This window comes from Sebastes umbrosus, chromosome 18 (genome assembly GCF_015220745.1).
Source record: "Sebastes umbrosus isolate fSebUmb1 chromosome 18, fSebUmb1.pri, whole genome shotgun sequence".
Classification (NCBI taxonomy): domain Eukaryota; kingdom Metazoa; phylum Chordata; class Actinopteri; order Perciformes; family Sebastidae; genus Sebastes; species Sebastes umbrosus.
The window spans coordinates 2,998,228-3,017,253 of record NC_051286.1 but is presented as its reverse complement, the minus strand read 5'-3'; the positions used below and the strand labels follow the sequence as shown (position 1 = coordinate 3,017,253).

The following is a 19,026-nucleotide window of genomic DNA, read 5'->3' as shown; positions in this document are numbered from 1 at the left end:
AACTGACTCTTTGTGGAGGAGGAAATTACTTTTATTTTTTTCTCATGATGTTATGACTTTATTCTCATTAAATTATGACTTTTTCTCGTAATATTATGAGAATAAAGTCATAAATTCACGAGAAAAAAAGTTGTAATATTATGAAAATAAAGTAATAATATTATAAAGTAATAATTTAAGTGTTATTTTAGAGGAGAAATAGAGCAGCGTCTGTGTGAAAATGAGGAACGTGGAGCATCTTGTGAAATAATACTTTAGTTTAGGTTTCACAAATAACAAAATACTTCCTCTTTTGGCACATCAGCACCACATTATCATCAGTATCAGGACCTGGAAAAGATTGTGCAAGAAACTTATTCTGAAGAAAGAACCACACAGACCTGATGGGGAAACTGACTCTTTTGTGGAGGAGGAAATTACTTTTTTTCTTATAAAGTTATGACTTTATTCTCATTAAATTACAACTTTTTTATCGTAATATTATGACTTTATTCTTGAAATCTCTGTTTTTTTTATTCAGTAAAACATCTCTGCCATGCACTGTAAATGGAACTTCTGGAACAGACAACATTGCTGAGTTATGGCGACAGCATTATAGTTTGTTATTCAACTGTGTCAAAAGGGATTTATTTAAGACAGATAATAGTGAGAGTGATTCAAGGTGATTAAGTCACATGAGGTATACCAAGCTATAAAGATGCTGTCTGTTAATAAAGCAGGTGGCATAGACCGTATTACGGCTGAGCACCTTAAATATGCCAGTCCGAGGATAGCTCCTCTCCTTGCTATGTGTTCTACTGGTTTTATGATCCATGGTGTCTTACCAGACTCCATGTTGTCTGTCCTGTTAGTTCCAGTAATTAAGGACAAGGCTGGTAAAGGAGGCAGTCTAGATAACTACAGGCCCATTGCTTTAGCCAGCATACTGTCAAAAGTCTTAGAAAGAATCCTGCTGGATAGATTAAATTAGTTTATTAACTCCACAGACAACCAGTTTGGATTTAAAGCTAAACACGGCACTGACCTGTGTATAATATGCATTAAAGGAAATATTGTTAACAAATATAGAGGTCAAAATTCATCAGTTCTTATGTGTTTTATTGATGCTTCTAAAGCTTTTGATCGTGTTAATCATAGAAAGTTGTTTATTAAATTGAGTCAAAGAGGGGTGCCCAAATACATTGTGAGAATCCTGGCTTACTGGTATGCTCACCAGACTGTGCCGGTAAAATGGGGCAACAGTGTCTCAGCCCCATTTGGGGTTAGCAATGGAGTCAGACAAGGGGGAATTTTGTCCCCAGATCTTTTTAATTTATATATTGATGATCTCTCCAAGTAGAAACCTCAGTAGAATCTCACCATGGCAGAGAGGAGAGCAGCGGTGAAGGAAACAGCAGAGCCCGACTTCCTGCAGTTTAATGATCTGGCCTGTGAGGCGGTCGGTGGGAAGGTGAGTCACTGTAACATACAAGCAGAAATACATTCAGATATATTGATTAACTAATGCACACATAATAATGAGGAAAACAACAACCAGCACCTAAATACATTTAATCCAGATATGTGCACAAATATTTTAATAATGTGAAATATAATGTCATGCAGCTGTTTGTCTGATTCTATGTGACATTAGATAGTTCATACTGATGCATCAGTAGCTGCTGGAGCTCGTTTAATATACAGTTAGTTTAGTCCAGTGGTTCCCAACCTAGAGGTCAGCCTGCTTCATGTTTCTAGTGTTTGTGCTAAGCTCAGCTAACCGGCTGAACTTACATACTTACCGTACAGACATGAGAGTGAATAGACTCCTTTTCTGTTAGTAAACATGGTGAGGTGTTTTGGAGGCGGAGCGTTAAGTGGAGGCAGAATTATTCTCTGAACACGTTAGTTAACGCTAGCTAAGTATTGTTGGCTTGTTTTATTTAACAATGGCTGAATAAATCCTAGTTTCTCTCAGTATGTGCCGTCACTCACTCTCCAGGATCACCAGTGTGAGTTGAGAAAGTTAACATTAACCAACGGGACCAGATTAGCCGACCCCTACGCCGCTGGAGATTACTGCAGGAGGAGTAGACGGCTGGATAACGTTAGTTAGCTAACGTCTGCTCTCCTCCCGGTGAAGTCGTCTCCTAGTGGCGAGGAGTGAGGCAGAGGGACGTGACCCGGCGCTGTCCGCTGTTGGGCTCATTATCTGTAGCACGGTGGAATTAGCGAGGTAGCTAGCTAACTAGCCAGTCACTAAATGAGTCAAATTTAACATTTTAATGCTTCATCCTCACACTCTGGTCACAGCGTAGGAAAGCACAGTGCTATCTCCAGATGAGGGACAACTTTGTTCAGCTCCTTTTCTGTGTTGCATGACAGCGTGGCGAATGCTAAGCTAGCTATGTAGCTAGCCGTCCGCCCAGCGGGTTGGTGGCCAACGGCAGCGCTGTAAAGATAAATTGAGGGCGTATAAATCTTTGGATGCCTATAGTTAACTATCCTTCAGTAAAGTCAGTCAGAAAGAGAGGCGTACAATATCGGCGAAGCGTTTCAGAGATGGAGAGAAAAGGTTGCTAATAGTTAACCTTCTGCTAACGGCAGCCAACGGCTCACGGCTGCGGTTAGCAGAAGGCTAAATATTAGCAACATTTACTCGCTAGAGCCTCGAATCACAGTTTGTCATCTCAGATGTCTGTGATATCTGGATTCTGGTACCCAACAACACAACAAGAGGACATTTTAGATGTGTAACTTTAGCCCACTGCTAGTGTTAGCCTCCAGTCTTTCCTTTGTTTTGCCTCCAGCTAACACCGTGACGTCATCATGACGTTGACATAAAAACGGTCTATACTTTCCTGTAAAATGAATGTAATAGACTGGAAATAAGTGAGTCACAACATGTTAGCCATTGTATGATTCTCCTGTTACCTCAGAAAACAGGCCTGTAATTAATCTTCACATGGATATTACACAATCAAGCAGGACTTGCACATTGTCTAATTTATAACTTTCCTTCAAGTGGCTGATTGTCAGTAAATATGTGCAGCGAAGAGAACACGTTTTTCATACTGATTATTCTGTGCTTTTATTAAATGGTTATAAAAACATATGAATTGTTGTGTCTTGGCAGAGAGGAAAGATGGAGACACCTAAAAAGGTCCTCTTGAGAACTTTGGAAGATTTAGGATCCAAAGATTTTGAAAAATTCAAGTGGTGCCTGCAGCAACCAGAGTTCCTAGAAGGCTTCCCAGCAATCCCACTGAGTCGACTGGAGAATGCAGAAAGAGAGCTCACAGTGACTCAGATGTTCCTGACCTACAGTATAAACACTATTAAAGTGACAAAAATCGTTTTAGTGAAGATGAACCAGAATGATCTTGTGGAAAAATTATCAAAAACCATCTCAGAACCTGCAGGTAAGTTATGGTATGAATTTACAAAAAGGATGTAACAAAGATCAAACTTGCATGTTACAAAGACTTCAACAAACACTAGCTTTGTAGCTAGTATCTCCCTCAAGGTTAGACACATGTCTTGTGTTGCACCGTGGGTTACAGAACAAGCTACCAAACAAACATCCACCAGAGAAAAAAAAGATTTGAAAGTGTCTCAGAGAATGAAAAGCAGTGAAACAAAGGCAGACAATCCTGTTTCTGCTGCCTCTACTGGTTCAAATTTACACACACTGATAACAATATTAATTCCCTCTGTAATTTAGTCATACACCCTCTGGTTTCTTTGGAGACCAGGGAGGTCATGGATGCATGACTTGAATGCAAAACATATCAGTTGTTGTTAAGGAAAATAATTAATTTTAGGGGACCTAGTTATCAAATGAGCTGAATAGATGCCATAAATACAGAAATGTGTATAGTTGTTAGAAAACGAGTTCATGACTTACATTCACTGTAACAACCCCTCATTGATTTCATCTTTGTTTTATTCATTCAGGGATTCTTGCTGAGTGCCAGCGAACACTGAAAAATAACTTACAAAAGAAGTTCCAGTATGTGTTTGAGGGGACTGCAAAAGCAGGAAATTCTAAACCTCTGAATCAGATCTACACAGAGATCTACATCTCAATGGAAGAGACTGGAGAGGTCAACATGGAACATGAAATCAGACAGATTGAAACAGCATCCAGGAAACCAGACAGACCAGAAACAACAATCAGATGTGAAGACATCTTTAAAGCCTCACCTGGAAGTGATGAACCAATCAGAACAGTGATGACAAAGGGAGTGGCTAGCATCGGGAAAACAGTCTTAACACAGAAGTTCACTCTGGACTGGGCTGAAGACAAAGCCAACCAGGACATACAGTTCACATTTCCATTCACTTTCAGAGAGCTGAATGTGCTGAAAGAGAAGAAGTACAGCTTGGTGGAACTTGTTCATCACTTCTTTACTGAAACCAAAGCAGCAGGAATCTGCAGGTTTGAAGAGTTCCCGGTCGTGTTCATCTTTGACGGTCTGGATGAGTGTCGACCTCCTCTGGACTTCCACAACAATGAGATCCTGACTGATGTTACAGAGTCCACCTCAGTGGGTGTGCTGCTGACAAACCTCATCAGAGGGAAACTGCTTCCCTCTGCTCGCCTCTGGATAACCACACGACCCGCAGCAGCCAATCAAATACCTCCTGAGTGTGTTGACATAGTGACAGAGGTCAGAGGGTTCACCGACCCACAGAAGGAGGAGTACTTCAGAAAGAGGTTCAGAGATGAGGAGCAGACCAGTACAATCATCTCCCACATCAAGACATCACGAAGCCTCCACATCATGTGCCACATCCCGGTCTTCTGCTGGATCACTGCTACGGTTCTGGAGAATGTGTTGAAGACCAGAGAGGGAGGAGAGCTGCCCAAGACCCTGACTGAGATGTACATCCACTTCCTGGTGGTTCAGTCCAAACTGAAGAACATCAAGTATGATGGAGGAGCTGAGACAGATCCACACTGGAGTCCAGAGAGCAGGAAGATGATCGAGTCTCTGGGGAAACTGGCTTTTGATCAGCTGAAGAAAGGCAACCTGATCTTCTATGAATCCGACCTGACAGAGAGTGACATCGATATCAGAGAAGCCTCAATGTACTCAGGAGTGTTCACAAAGATATTTGAAGAGGAGGGAGGACTGTACCAGGACAAGGTGTTCTGCTTCGTCCATCTGAGTGTTCAGGAGTTTCTGGCTGCTCTTCACGTCCATCTGACATTCATCAACTCTGGTGTCAATCTGATGGCAGAAGCAACATGGTGGTCTACAGTATTTAGAGGGCAACCTAGACTAACACAGCTACACCAGAGTGCTGTGGACAAGGCCTTACAGAGTCCCAACGGACACCTGGACTTGTTCCTCCGCTTCCTCCTGGGTCTTTCACTAGAGATCAATCAGTGTCTCCTACGAGGTCTGCTGAAACAGATAGGAAGTAGCTCACAGATCAATCAGGAAACAGTAAAGTACATCAAGAAGAAAATCACTGAGAATCTGTCTCCAGAGAAAAGCATCAATCTGTTCCACTGTCTGAATGAACTGAATGATGATTCTCTAGTGGAGGAGATTCAACAGTACCTGGGTTCAGGATGTCTCTCCACAGATAAACTGTCTCCTGCTCAGTGGTCAGCCCTGAGCTTCATCTTACTGTCGTCAGAAAAAGATCTGGAGGTGTTCGACCTGAAGAAATACTCTGCTTCAGAGGAGGTTCTTCTGAGGCTGCTGCCAGTGGTCAAAGCCTCCAACAAAGCTCTGTAGGTGGATGAATAACTGGAAGAATCAATATCAAATAGGTATAAAAAGCAAAAGATGTCAAGTAAAACATTTCCTTGTGTTTATTTTGTATTCTTCTTCAGGCTGAGTGGCTGTAACCTCTCAGAGAGAAGCTGTGAAGCTCTGTCTTCAGTTCTCAGCTCCCAGTCCTCTAGTCTGAGAGAGCTGGACCTGAGTAACAACGACCTGCAGGATTCAGGAGTAAAGCCGCTTTCTGTTGGACTGCAGGGTCCACACTGTACACTGGAAACTCTCAGGTCAGGATTCAACAATTTAAAGACCAATGGACCCGGAACCGGGTCGAAACGGGCTGTACCCTGTTGCGTAGTTACAAAAAAGTTTCGATGGAATATGTCATATAGAACATGTGCATGCCTCACCGTTTTGAAAAGTTGAGGTCTTCAGCTTTCAGAATCTGCAAACCAAGTGTATGTATTCCAAACTATATCTTATTATGAAGTATTTAAACAATAAAGCCGTAAAGAAATAACCTTCGGAAATATAAGAACAAGTTTTGATCAAAAGATCCGCGACAATTTCCTCATAATTCTACAATATCATGCTTGATATCGTTGGAAACTAGATATTCAGAGTTTTCCAACGGACGTCGTTTCACAAACACAGCAGGTGAAACGGAGTCGACAAACTTCACATTTTACTGTCAAACTCTGCTCACACTGACACAAATCTATCTTCTTGTCAAAATATTTCACCCAGGCATAGGTTATTTTGGCCTAAAACGGCAGATTTTAGTTGAACAGTCAAGTTGGCGCTGGCAGGAAGTCCTGGTCAGCCCCATCTAAGCTTTATTGTTGAGGAACTAGTCCTGCTTAAAGGGACTATTCGTAACTTTCAGAAATGCTTGTTAACAGCGACACCTGTGGCCGTGAAATCAACGAAAGTCGGCGTCGGGCTCGCGCTTGCTCGCTCTAAATATACCTGAACGAGCATCGCTCAAAACAGTGGGGCGACACACGTCAGCTAAAACCACAATATCACTCTATATTTCAGCTGCTTGGCAGTAATGTTAGCTGACCAGACGAAGGTCTCTCCATGAACATGATTTAGATCTGATCCTAGTGTTGGCTTTTCCTGCCTAAGTGCAGGCTGAGGCAGCGGGGCTCTGCAGCGTGTCTCCCTGCTCTCTCCGCCCGCAGCCGGAGAGAGCAGAGGAGACACCGGCACCCGGTCGGTAACGAGAAGACAACGTAACTCTCTGTAGAGCTCCGTAACTTCACAAGACACGGGAAAGCTCTGTTGGTCTGGAGGAGCTGCAGCAGTTATTTCTGCACAAACGTCCACTGTGCATTCATTAGATATTCTCAGAGCTAAACTAACTCTTCTGCAGTGTGTAGTGAGCGCGCGTTCACGTTTAGAGGTGGAGCGAGCTGAGCGAGAACGCACGCGCATTCTGAGTGAAGGAGAGCAGGCAGAGGAGGAGGAGGGTACAGCGGCTACACGCGAACGCGCATATGCGAGCGCGCATGTGTGCCGACCTGCTACATTTATACGCTTGCAAAGTTACAAACAGTCCCTTTAAGTATGGGTGGTTATTTAGGCGCTTTTCTCTGAGGGATAGGGCTAGGCCTTAACAGGTTAAGAGGCTGACCATTTCAATTCTGCTTTAGTTTGAAGTTTCTGAAGTATCCCATTTCTTTAGGATTTTACTGATGATGTGAAAGCAGCTATGACTTTAGAGGAGATTGTCTGTTATTTGTAGGGTTGATAGTTTCATCCCTGGTTCTTTCTGGCCACATGCCAAAATGTTCTGATGCACAGTACAGTAGTTTTTTTATTGCCGTCTTTGTTCTTCAGTCCTTGAACACCAGGGTTTTCTTTGATTATTGCAACCAATTGATGGGGAACTTCAAATAGATCATTAAGTGGGTAATCTGTTTGTGTTGATGACTAGTGCTTGACCATTTTGACAGGTTGTCAGGCTGTCTGATCACAAAGGATGGCTGTGCTTCTCTGGCCTCAGCGCTGAGCTCCAACCCCTCCCATCTGAGAGAGCTGGACCTGAGCTACAATCATCCAGAAGACTCAGGAGTGAAGCTGCTGTCTGCTGGAGTGGAGGATCCACACTGGAGACTGGAGACTCTCAAGTACAACAAAAGATAACACACTGCTTCTCTGTTAAGCTGAGCATACACTGTACGATTTTAGACATGTTGTTGTATAATTCCTACTGCTACTGTACGAGTAGATTGTTTGCGATGTAAAGCCAAAGCTCATGATTTATGTGCTCACACTGTATGGTCCGATCGTCAGCCACGACCTGAGTGCTCACACTGTACTGTCCCGTCGCCGCCTGAGGGCCGTTCTGGCTGTTGACAGTTGTCAATAAAGATTTGTTTAAAAGCTCCGAGGCAGGTAAAGTTTGTTTGCTAGCAGAGGTCTGTACGGGTCGCGATGCTAACAAGGCAGAAACGCGCTGCCTTGATCATCTGTGCCGTCCTGTCTGCTGAAACATCTAAAAAATAAAGGTGCGGCGTATATGGACTCGCAGTTAGCTGTGAGGACGTGGACAGTATGGCTTGTCCAGAGAGAATTGGCGGTAAGCTATGTTTCACTATATCTATTGTACATTGTTGATAGCTACGCTCTGATTACTGTAAAAAAAGCAGAAAAAGCAGAAAAAAGGCTCTGACGTTGGGGAAACGGCTCTTGGCTCGGCTTTGTGTGAGAGCCTGTGGACGGCCGACCAAAATTTCTGACATGTCAGAAATTCATCCAACTGTCCGACGGCCAGTCAGGAGGAGTTAATCGGTCCTCGGTCCCCCCTGTACACTGCACGGCAAACGACATCCGACAAAGCTGAAATTTGGTCTGACTCTAAAATTAATCGTGCAGCTCAAAATTTTGGCCAGAAACAGGCTAAAATCGTGCAGTGTATTTCCAGCTTTAGACAAACTGTGTCATGTTAGATGGAAAATCACTTGAGCGAAGTGTTCCTGTCTTTATAATCAAAGAGAACACGCAGCCTGTTCTTATTGCCAGGGTGTTTTTAATTTACAAGTACGTGTTTACTGCGAGCGAAAAGTGATGCTGAGGGGTCTGACAAAGCCTCCGTATGTGACGAGTTGGGATGAGAACGTGTTGGACTATTTTAATACAGTCTCACGACAGTTCGTCAAATAGTCATGAAATTTAATCTATTTGATTCATTATAGAAAACTTTCCCATAACTCCGGAAGTGGCGTAACTTATATACGGAAGTTACATGACAAAAACTACTCCGTTAGCTTTAGGAAGTGCTGTAACTTAAGTACAAGTAGGAAGTTACGTGACAAATAAATCAACGTTGACTTCTGGTTTCACACGGGACATGATGAACAGCGGTCTCCTGGTGAAAGTCTGGTGTTTTTTGACCCACCCATCCATCCTGACCTCTTACCTACGCAGTGTTCGCCACTCTTTATACTTCCTGGTTCACAATTACATGGATTACATACGAATTGATTTCATTCTGACCATCAAGAAAAAAATTTAAATTTGTGTCTATGTACACGAATCAATACATTAAATTTCATGAGTATTTCACGAGCTGCTGTGTGACTGGGCTGGATGTGCAGGTCTGACTGTGTTTGTTCTTCCAGGGTGGACCATGATGGACAGCAGTGGTTAAAACCTGGTCTGAGGAAGTGTAAGTCAGTTAATACCATTTTGTGATATTTCTTCATTTAAACCCTGGACAATATCTGTCATTGTTTTGTGTTGTTAATTGATTTACAATAATAAATATATACATACATTTGCATAAAGCAGCATATTTGTCCACTCCCATGTTGATAAGAGTATTAAATACTTAACAAATCTCCCTTTAAGGTACATTTTGAACACATAAAAAATGTGTGATTAACCACGATTAATCATGATTTACTATTTTGATCTAACGACAGTCCTAAACAATAATAATAATAATAATAATAATAATTGTATTTATATTGCAGTCTTCAAGCTTAAGCACAAAGTGCTTACCAAGTTTTATAAAAAAGAAATGTTTATAATCTTAATAGGCTATACAATATTTGGTAACACTTCATTTTACAGGTCCACAAATTTCATGTTAATTAGGTGATAATTAGCAAGTAACCTATTTGAAATTTCTTTGGAATTACTGCCAAATTACCCCAATATTTACCTCAAAATTTATCAAAAAATTACTTTATTATAAACATTATTTAATAATTATATTCCACTTTTTCCCAATAGCTGGTAATTTATTTAATACATTTCCAGGAAAACAATACAAAGTTAATTGATATGCATTATTTCCATGTCTGCTGACGAATAGATAATAATTAGCAAATAACTTAATTGAAATATCTTTAAAAACCTCCCTGAATCATGACATCAGCTACCAGGTTACATCTGTGTAGACAATAAGTCACAATGGTGAGATTTGTGTCTGATCAGAAGTGTCTTCTATTAGTTTTCCACCTCCGATGAAGAGCAGCGCACAGCCGCTTCTCAAGCCTAAAGGCCCTATTTTAACCATCATATGCTATTATAGCATATAATTATTAAATAATGTTTATAATAAAGTAATTTTCAATAAACTTTGAGGTAAATATTGGGGTAATTTCAAAGAAATTTCAAATAGGTTACTTATTAATTATCACCTAATTAGCTTGAAATTTGCAGACCTGTAAAATGAAGTGTTACCTAATATTTTTATAGTGTTTAAGTAATAATCTATGACTTCATAGAAATTATTAGCATATTAATAAACAAACAAAACTGCTGCCTTATCGTCTCATTTTGTCTTTTAGATTTCATTGAACTCACACTGGACTGCGACACAAAGAGATACTTCTCACTGTCTCACAACAACAAGACGGGGACAGCGAACAGAAGGAGGACGCCCAGTTATTGTAAGAAATATGACTACTGGGCTCAGCAGCTGTGTAGAGACGGTCTGACTGGTCGCTGTTACTGGGAGGTGGAGTGGAAAGGAGAGGTTTATGTAGCAGTGACTTACAGAGGAGGCTACTACAGAGGAGGCTACTACAGAGGAGGTGATGACGGCTGGTATGGAAGGAATGATGAGTCTTGGAGTCTGAGCTGTTTAGAGTTTTGTTTCTCTGTTTGGCACAATGATAGAGGAACACACTTCCCTCCCTCCTCCTCCTCCTCCTCTAGCAGAGTAGCAGTGTATATGGACTGTCCTGCTGTAGCTCTTCTTCCTGGAGACAAAACATGTTCTTCAGTGTCTCTGTGTTCTCTGTAGGAGCCTTGACAAAAAAGAAGTTTCTTCAAGTGTACTAGTAGTATACTTCTGTTAAACGTTAAATAAGAAAGTATGCTTTCAGTTTACTTTTTATGTACTTATCAGAGATACACTTAACACAATTATACTTAAGTATCCTCAGCTTATACCGACAAGTATACAGAAAAGTCCAAGTATACTTGGCTTATACTGAAAAGTATACAGAAAAGTAAACGTACATTTGGCTAAGTAGCGGGGCAGTTAAGCATAACAATTGTGCGTTTTGTGATAAAAGCAACAAATTTGTCACAGACGTTGGTTTATATGTTATGAAAAGATATAGATAACGGGACGCTGCAAACTTGGCCCCTGAGGGCCGTGGCAGACAATTTTTCTTGTGCCGGTTGTCATTCTATCACGAAGTCAAGGGGGTGAAGTTTGACCCTGAAGTGACCATGATCCTTTTATTTGGTTTTCAGATTTTTCTTTAAAAATTACCCTTAAAAACATCTGATCTAATCAGCTTGAGCACTCCTTGGAAATCATCAAGACTCGTAAAATCAGTTTTTGGCAACATTTTTTTCCAAATTTGTTTTAACGCCACTAATTTCTTTAACGCAGGAGGTTGTAGCGGGCTCACTTTTAGAGCTAGTGTTATGATTTGAGCATATTTTTTATGCCTTATGCAGTACCTGTGAGGGTTTCTGGACAATATCTATCATTGTTTTGTGTTGTTAATTGATTTCCAATAATAGATATATACATACATTTATATAAAGCAGCATATTTGTCCACTCCCATGTTGATAAGAGGATTAAATACGTGACAAATCTCCCTTTAAGGTACATTTTGAACAGATAAAAAATGTGTGATTAACCGTGATTAATCATGATTAACTATTTTCATCTACTGACAGTCCTAAACAATAATAATTATAATAATTGTATTTATATTGCACTCTTCAAGCTTAAGCACAAAGTGCTTACCAAGTTAAAAACATTTTTTTTTACAATCTTCATAGGCTATACAATAATTTGGTAACACTTCATTTTACAGGTCCGCAAATTTCATGTTAATTAGGTGGTAAGTAGCAAGTAACCTATTTGAAATTTCTTTGGAATTACTGACAAATTACCCCAATATTTACCTCAAAATCTATCAAAAAATACTTTATTGTAAACATTATTTAATAATTATTTTCCCAATAGCTGGTAATTTATTTAATACATTTCCAAGAAAGGAATACAAAGTTAATTGATGTGCTGTATTTCCATATCTGCTGATAAATAGATAATAATTAGCAAATAACTTCATTGAAATATCTTTAAAAACTCCCTGAATCATGACATCAGCTACCAGGTTACATCTGTGTAGACAATAAGTCACAATGGTGAGATTTGTGTCTGATCAGAAGTGTCTTCTATTAGTTTTCCACCTCCGATGAAGAGCAGCGTACAGCCGCTTCTCAAGCCTAAAGGCCCTATTTTAACCATCATATGCTATTTTAGCATATAATTATTAAATAATGTTTATAATAAAGGAATTTTAGATATATTTTGAGGTAAATATTGGGGTAATTTGGCAGTAATTCCAAAGAAATTTCAAACAGGTTACTTATTAATTATCACCTAATTACCATGAAATTTGCAGACCTGTAAAATGAAGTGTTACCTAATATTTTTATAGTGTTTAAGTTATAATCTATAATTTCATAGAAATCATTAACATATTAATAAATAAACCAAACCCAACAGTTGTATGAGCTGATAAACTGCTGCCTTATTGTCTCTTTTTGTCTTTCAGATTTCTCTGACAGCATCACAAAGAGACACCTCAAACCGTCTAACGACAACAAGACGATGACACTGGAGAGAAAGATGCCGCTCAGTGATTTTGAGGAATATGACTACTGGGAACAGCTGCTGTGTAGAGATGGTCTGACTGGTCGCTGTTACTGGGAGGTGGAGTGGAGAGGAGCGGTTAATGTAGCAGTGACTTACAGAGGAGGCCACTCCAGAGGAGGTGATGACAGCTGGTATGGAAGGAATGATCAGTCCTGGAGTCTGGACTGTTCAGAGCTTCATTACTCTGTTTGGCACAATGATAGAGGAACACACTTCCCCTCCTCTTCCTCCTCTTCCTCCTCTGGTAGAGTAGCAGTGTATGTGGACTATCCTGCTGGCACTCTGTCCTTCTACAGAGTCTCCTCTGACACACTGATCCACCTCCACACCTTCAACACCACGTTCACTGAACCTCTTTATCCTGCGTTTACAGTCGCTCTTCTTTCTGGAGAACCAACATGTCCTTCAGTGTCTCTGTGTTCTCTGTAGGAGCCCTGACGAAAAAGAAGTTTATTCAAGAGTGCTAGTAGTATACTTCTGTTAAGACTGGCCCACACTGAAAGATTTTTCAAATCTTAACAGATTTTGAAAATGTGAGAGAACCCACACATAACGACATGTTCTGTTAAATTTAACAGTTTTGTTCCTGTAGTGTGTGGAGAGCAACGATTTGACCAAAACAGCCACCACACAGTAACAGATTCATACGATAACGTTTCCTGTCCGTGACAGAGTTAGCATGCAGCTTTAGCCGTGATGTCTAGCTCTGCTTCTCCTGCAATGTGTGAAACCCAAAGTGTTTCCATACTTTACTGGATGTGTAGTATTTACCACTTTGGATTTAACATGTGAGGGTGCAGGTCGTATCCACATGGACGCTCCGCCGTTTTCTACTTTGTCGTTTTGGCTCGCTGCGGTTTCATCATGTGCACTATCACACACAAACAACTTAAATTGATAATATTACTATATCTGGGTGTTTCTGCAACTTTACAAAAAAATATGAATTTTGTATGTAATATATGAACAGGTACACAAAGTTACATCTAGTCGTCAGGATTTTAATCTGTAACATGTTTATTCTTTATGGTTTTCATCACTAAATGTCCTTACTGCAGCATTACAATAATGTTAATTTTATAAATTTTGCTTTTTTGAAATTTCTATATTTTTAAGACATTTAAATTCATTTTCATCAAGCTTTGTGCATCATTGTAAATATTGATATAGTAAATTTTTTTTTACAAGAGCCTACCATTATTTGTACATCTAAGATAAACGTACTGCAAGTTATTTTTAAATGTTACTGATCTGTATTATGGTGGAGGAGACGTTCCACGTACCTAGAGTCAGTCTGCGATGCCGGGGGTCAGCACGCCGAAGTCCCCACCTTTGCCTGCCGCTTGGCTCACATTGCACCTGACCCCAATGCCTATCCCTGCGGGTGGTTAAGATTATTCTTGAACATTGAAATAAAAAATGGTTCATGGACCTTGTCTGACTCTGGTGACTGTTTTTAAATGGTGTATTTACTGTCTTCTATTTATAGCAGACCGTTGCTATGTATAACAGACCGTTGCTATGTATAATAAACCGTTGCTAAGTACAGTATAACAGACCGCTGCTACGTATAACAGACCGTTGCTATGTATAGCAGACCGTTGCTATGTATAGCAGACCGTTGCTACGTATAACAGACCGTTCCTACGGTTGCTATGTTTAACAGACCGTTGCTATGTATAATAAACTGTTGCTAAGTACAGTATAACAGCCATTGCTATGTATAACAGACCGTTGCTATGTATAGCAGACCGTTGCTATGTATAACAGACCGTTGCTATGTATCACAGACCGTTGCTACGTATAACAGACTGTTGCTATGTAGAACAGACAGTTGCTATGTAGAACAGACAGTTGCTATGTAGAACAGACCGTTGCTACGTATAACTGAACGTTGCTATGTATAGCAAACCGTTGCTACGTATAACAGACCGTTCCTACGGTTGCTATGTATAACAGACCGCTGCTATGTATAATAAACTGTTGCTAAGTACAGTATAACAGCCGTTGCTATGTATAACAGACAGTTGCTATGTATCACAGACCGTTGCTATGTAGAACAGACTGTTGCTATGTAGAACAGACTGTTGCTACGTATAACAGACCTTTGCTACGTATAACTGAACGTTGCTACGTATAACAGACTGTTGCTATGTAGAACAGACAGTTGCTATGTGTAACAGACCATTGCTACGTATAACAGACTGTTGCTATGTATAACAGACCGTTAGTATGTATAACAGACAGTTGCTATGTATAACAGACCGTTGCTATGGGCACAGTTCTGATGTTGGACTTTGGTGGACAGTTTTTGTGTCAAATTATTGATTTCTTAAGTAAGTAGCCGTGTAATAAGCAGGATAATGTACAGATAAGTATTACAGTTAAAGTACACAAGTATTATCAGCTTTGTGTAGTTAAAGTTACTAAAAGAACATTTTAAACAATATTACTAAGATGATTATTAAAAGATGCTCTACTACTACTGTACTATTACTGTAGTATTACTATCTACTATTACTGAAGTATTACTATCTAATATTACTGTAGTATTACTATCTACCATTACTGTAGTATTACTATCTACTATTACTGTAGTATTACTATCTACTATCACTGTAGTATTACTATCTAATATTACTGCAGTATTACTATCTACCATTACTGTAGTATTACTATCTACTATTACTGTAGTATTACTATCTACTATTACTGTAGTATTACTAACTACTATTACTGTAGTATTACTAACTACTATTACTGTAGTATTACTAACTACTATCACTGTAGTATTACTATCTACTATTACTGAAGTATTACTATCTAATATTACTGAAGTATTACTATCTACTATTACTGTAGTATTACTATCTACTATTACTGTAGTATAACTATCTACTATTACAGTTAATGGCCAGGTGTGTTTGAGCCGTTGGCCCCGCCCCCACACCGCCAGGCAGGTGTCAAAGATGTTCTATGTTTGAGACGATGTAGCACTCCACTGTTGAAAATAAACAACTGTTAGGAGCTGAAACGATAATCAATTAGTCCATCAACAGGAAAACTACAAGCACTGGTGGAGTATACATTTACTCAAATACTGTGCTGTAAAGTACAAGTTCAAGGTACTTGTACTTTACTTAGTAGGCTTTTTCCATTTTATGCTACTTTATACTTCTACTCCACTATCTATGATGATCTCATACAATAAGATGCTGTAGATTACACAACAATACTTACGAGATGATACACACTTTTACTTCAGTCAGGTTTTGAATGCAGGACTTTTACTTGTAGTGGAGTATTTTCACAGCAGGACCGGTTTAAGGCAGAGGTCATATAGGCGGTCGCCTAGGGCACCACCTTCTTTCTTAAATGATGTACTTATTGACTGTTTTATGCTTTTAATTTGAACTATTTATTGATGGATTAATTTGTAAATTCATGACATAATTCCTCTTTTTATTGCCCATTAAAATGTCAAATAATGAAATACTTTGTAATTTTGTACATTTATTTTATATTTTATTAATAAATTAATTTGTAAACACATTTATTAATGCTTATTTTTATTGTACAATTAGTTGATTAAATGCTCTGTTACTATTTATGTGACTCTTGTGGTCCTCTATACGCTACAACATAAAAATCACGAGTTGCGTTAATGCGTTCAAGAAATTAGTGGCGTTGAAATTTGCGTTAATTATGATGAATACAGTTATTGTAGATTAATTTTTGTCTTAAAACTATTGTGATGTCTGATGTGTGTTTCGGTTTACGGGGCTAGGGTTGAGGTTTGGGGGGGGATAAACTCTAAACATAACACTAGACCAGAGGTCAGCAACCTGCGTCTCTTCAGCTCCTCTCCAGTGGCTCCCTGTGGATTTATAAAAATGGAAATGAATAACTGTTTTTTGTTTACATTTTCATTTTTATTTATCATTGTTGTAGGTCTATGGTACGACGGTACGACGGAGTATTAGGGCCACATTGAGGAAAAAAAAAAAATCTGAGATTTCGGGAATAAAGTCAGAATATTATGAGAATAAATTATAAAGTAGTTATTTTTACGTGTTATTTTCTTTTTTCTCGTTAAGTTATGACTTTATTCTCGATATATTACAATTTGTTCTCCTAATATTATGACTTTATTCTCGTAATATTACTACTTTTTTCTTGTAAAGTTCTGACTTTATTCTCGTAATATTACGACTTTTTTCTCGTAAAGTTATGACTTTATTCTCGTAATATTACGACTTTTTCTCGTTAAGTAATAACTTTATTCTCGTAATATTACAACTTTTTTCTCGTAAAGCTATGACTTTATTCTCCTAATATTACAACTTTTTTCTTGTAATATTATGACCTTATTATTGTCATATTACGACTTTTTTCTCGTTAAGTTCTGACTTTATTCTCGTAATATTACGACTTTTTCTCGTTAAGTAATAACTTTATTCTCGTAATATTACAACTTTTTTCTCGTAAAGCTATGACTTTATTCTCCTAATATTACAACTTTTTTCTTGTAATATTATGACCTTATTATTGTCATATTACGACTTTTTTCTCGTTAAGTTATGACTTTATTCTCATAATATTACGACTTTTTTTCTCGTTAAGTTATGACTTTATTCTCGTAATATTACGACTTTTTTCTCGTTAAGTTATGACTTTATTCTCCTAATATTACGACTTTTTTCTCGTTAAGTTATGACTTTATTATTGTAATATAACGACTTTTTTCTCGTTAAGTTATGACTTTATTCTCATAATATTACGACCTTTTTTTCTCGTTAAGTTATGACTTTGTTCTCGTTATATTACGACTTTTTTCTCGAAAATATATATATATATACTTAGACTATAAACTAAGACGGAGGAGCAGATAAGGATGTGGAGCTACGCATCAGCAAAGCAAGACATGCCTTCAGAACACTCTTCCCAGCTCTCCAAAAACACAAAAATCTGAATTTTCAACTCAAATGTAAAATCTGTCCTTCTCTATGGCTGTGAAACCTGGAAAACCACAAACACAATCACCACAAACTGCAAGTGTTCATTAACAACTGCCTCCGATACATACTGAGGATATGGTGGCCCAGAAAAATTACAAATACAGACCTGTGGAAACAAACAAACCAGGAGCGAATCAACAAAGAAATCAAAAGGAGAAAGTGGGCATACACTCAGAAAACAAGAAACAAACATAACAAGACAATCTCTGGACTACAACCCACAAGGAAAGAGGAAGCCAGGGAGACCAAAAAACAACTGGAGACGGTCTATGCTCGACGAGCTAAACAAGATCGGGACCTCCTGGCAAGAAGCAAAGACCACTGCACAGAAGAGAGTGAGGTGGAGATCCATGGTGGACGCCCCATGCTCCCAAGGGGGCCAAGAGGACTAAGAAGAAGAAGAAGACTATAAATTGTGTTACCTTCATCACAATGATCAAATGCTCTGCGGCTCCAGACAGATTTGTTTTTTGGTTTTTTTTGCCTAAAATGTCTCTTTTGATAGTAAAGGTTGCTGACCCCTGAACTAGACCCTCAAAAGGGGCTAGAGCCGGCCCTGTTTCACAGTGGGGAATTAGTTTATTTTGCAGAATAAAACCGGTGTTTAATTTTGAAAGAAATGAACTTCCTGCACTTTCCACTGTGCTTGTGGTGTCTGGAAGCAACAGCAGAGGGAGACCTCTTCTCTGCTAAAAAACCTCATAACTTCATAAATATCTGATTGAAGCCTTCAGCTATGAGGAGCAGTGAGGAGCAGTGAGGAGCAGTGAGGAGCAATGAGGAGCAATGAGGAGCAGTGAGGAGCAATGAGGAGCAGTGAGGAGCAGTGAGGAGCAATGAGGAGCAGTGAGGAGCAATGAGGAGCAGTGAGGAGCAATGAGGAGCAGTGAGGAGCAGTGAGGAGCAATGAGGAGCAGTGAGGAGCAGTGAGGAGCAGTGAGGAGCAATGAGGAGCGGACACAGGAGAGGATCCCTGCTGGATGTTTCTGACCCTGTGGATGAATTTGAATTTGTTCAATAAAAAAAAAAAAAAAGATGTAAAAAAAAAATAAGAAAAAATATATTATATATTATAATATATATATAAGATATATGAGCCATATTGTTTGTAAATTTTAATTTGTTCAATAAAAAAAAAAAGATAT

General features: G+C 39.0%; 1 protein-coding gene across 1 annotated transcript in view; it reads left to right on the top strand.

The window, feature by feature from the left end:
* The window catches only part of LOC119477388, an 85,759-nt gene extending 71,460 nt beyond the window's left edge, over positions 1–14,299 (top strand). The window contains exons 15-21 of the mRNA XM_037751465.1: positions 3,116–3,401; positions 3,937–5,728; positions 5,831–6,004; positions 7,679–7,852; positions 9,347–9,393; positions 10,523–10,571; positions 12,800–14,299. Coding sequence (XP_037607393.1) covers positions 3,116–3,401; positions 3,937–5,728; positions 5,831–6,004; positions 7,679–7,852; positions 9,347–9,393; positions 10,523–10,571; positions 12,800–13,292 — 3,015 coding nt within the window. The 3' untranslated portion in view covers positions 13,293–14,299. The remainder of the gene's footprint in view (positions 1–3,115; positions 3,402–3,936; positions 5,729–5,830; positions 6,005–7,678; positions 7,853–9,346; positions 9,394–10,522; positions 10,572–12,799) is intronic.
* Positions 14,300–19,026: the final 4,727 nt, after the last annotated feature.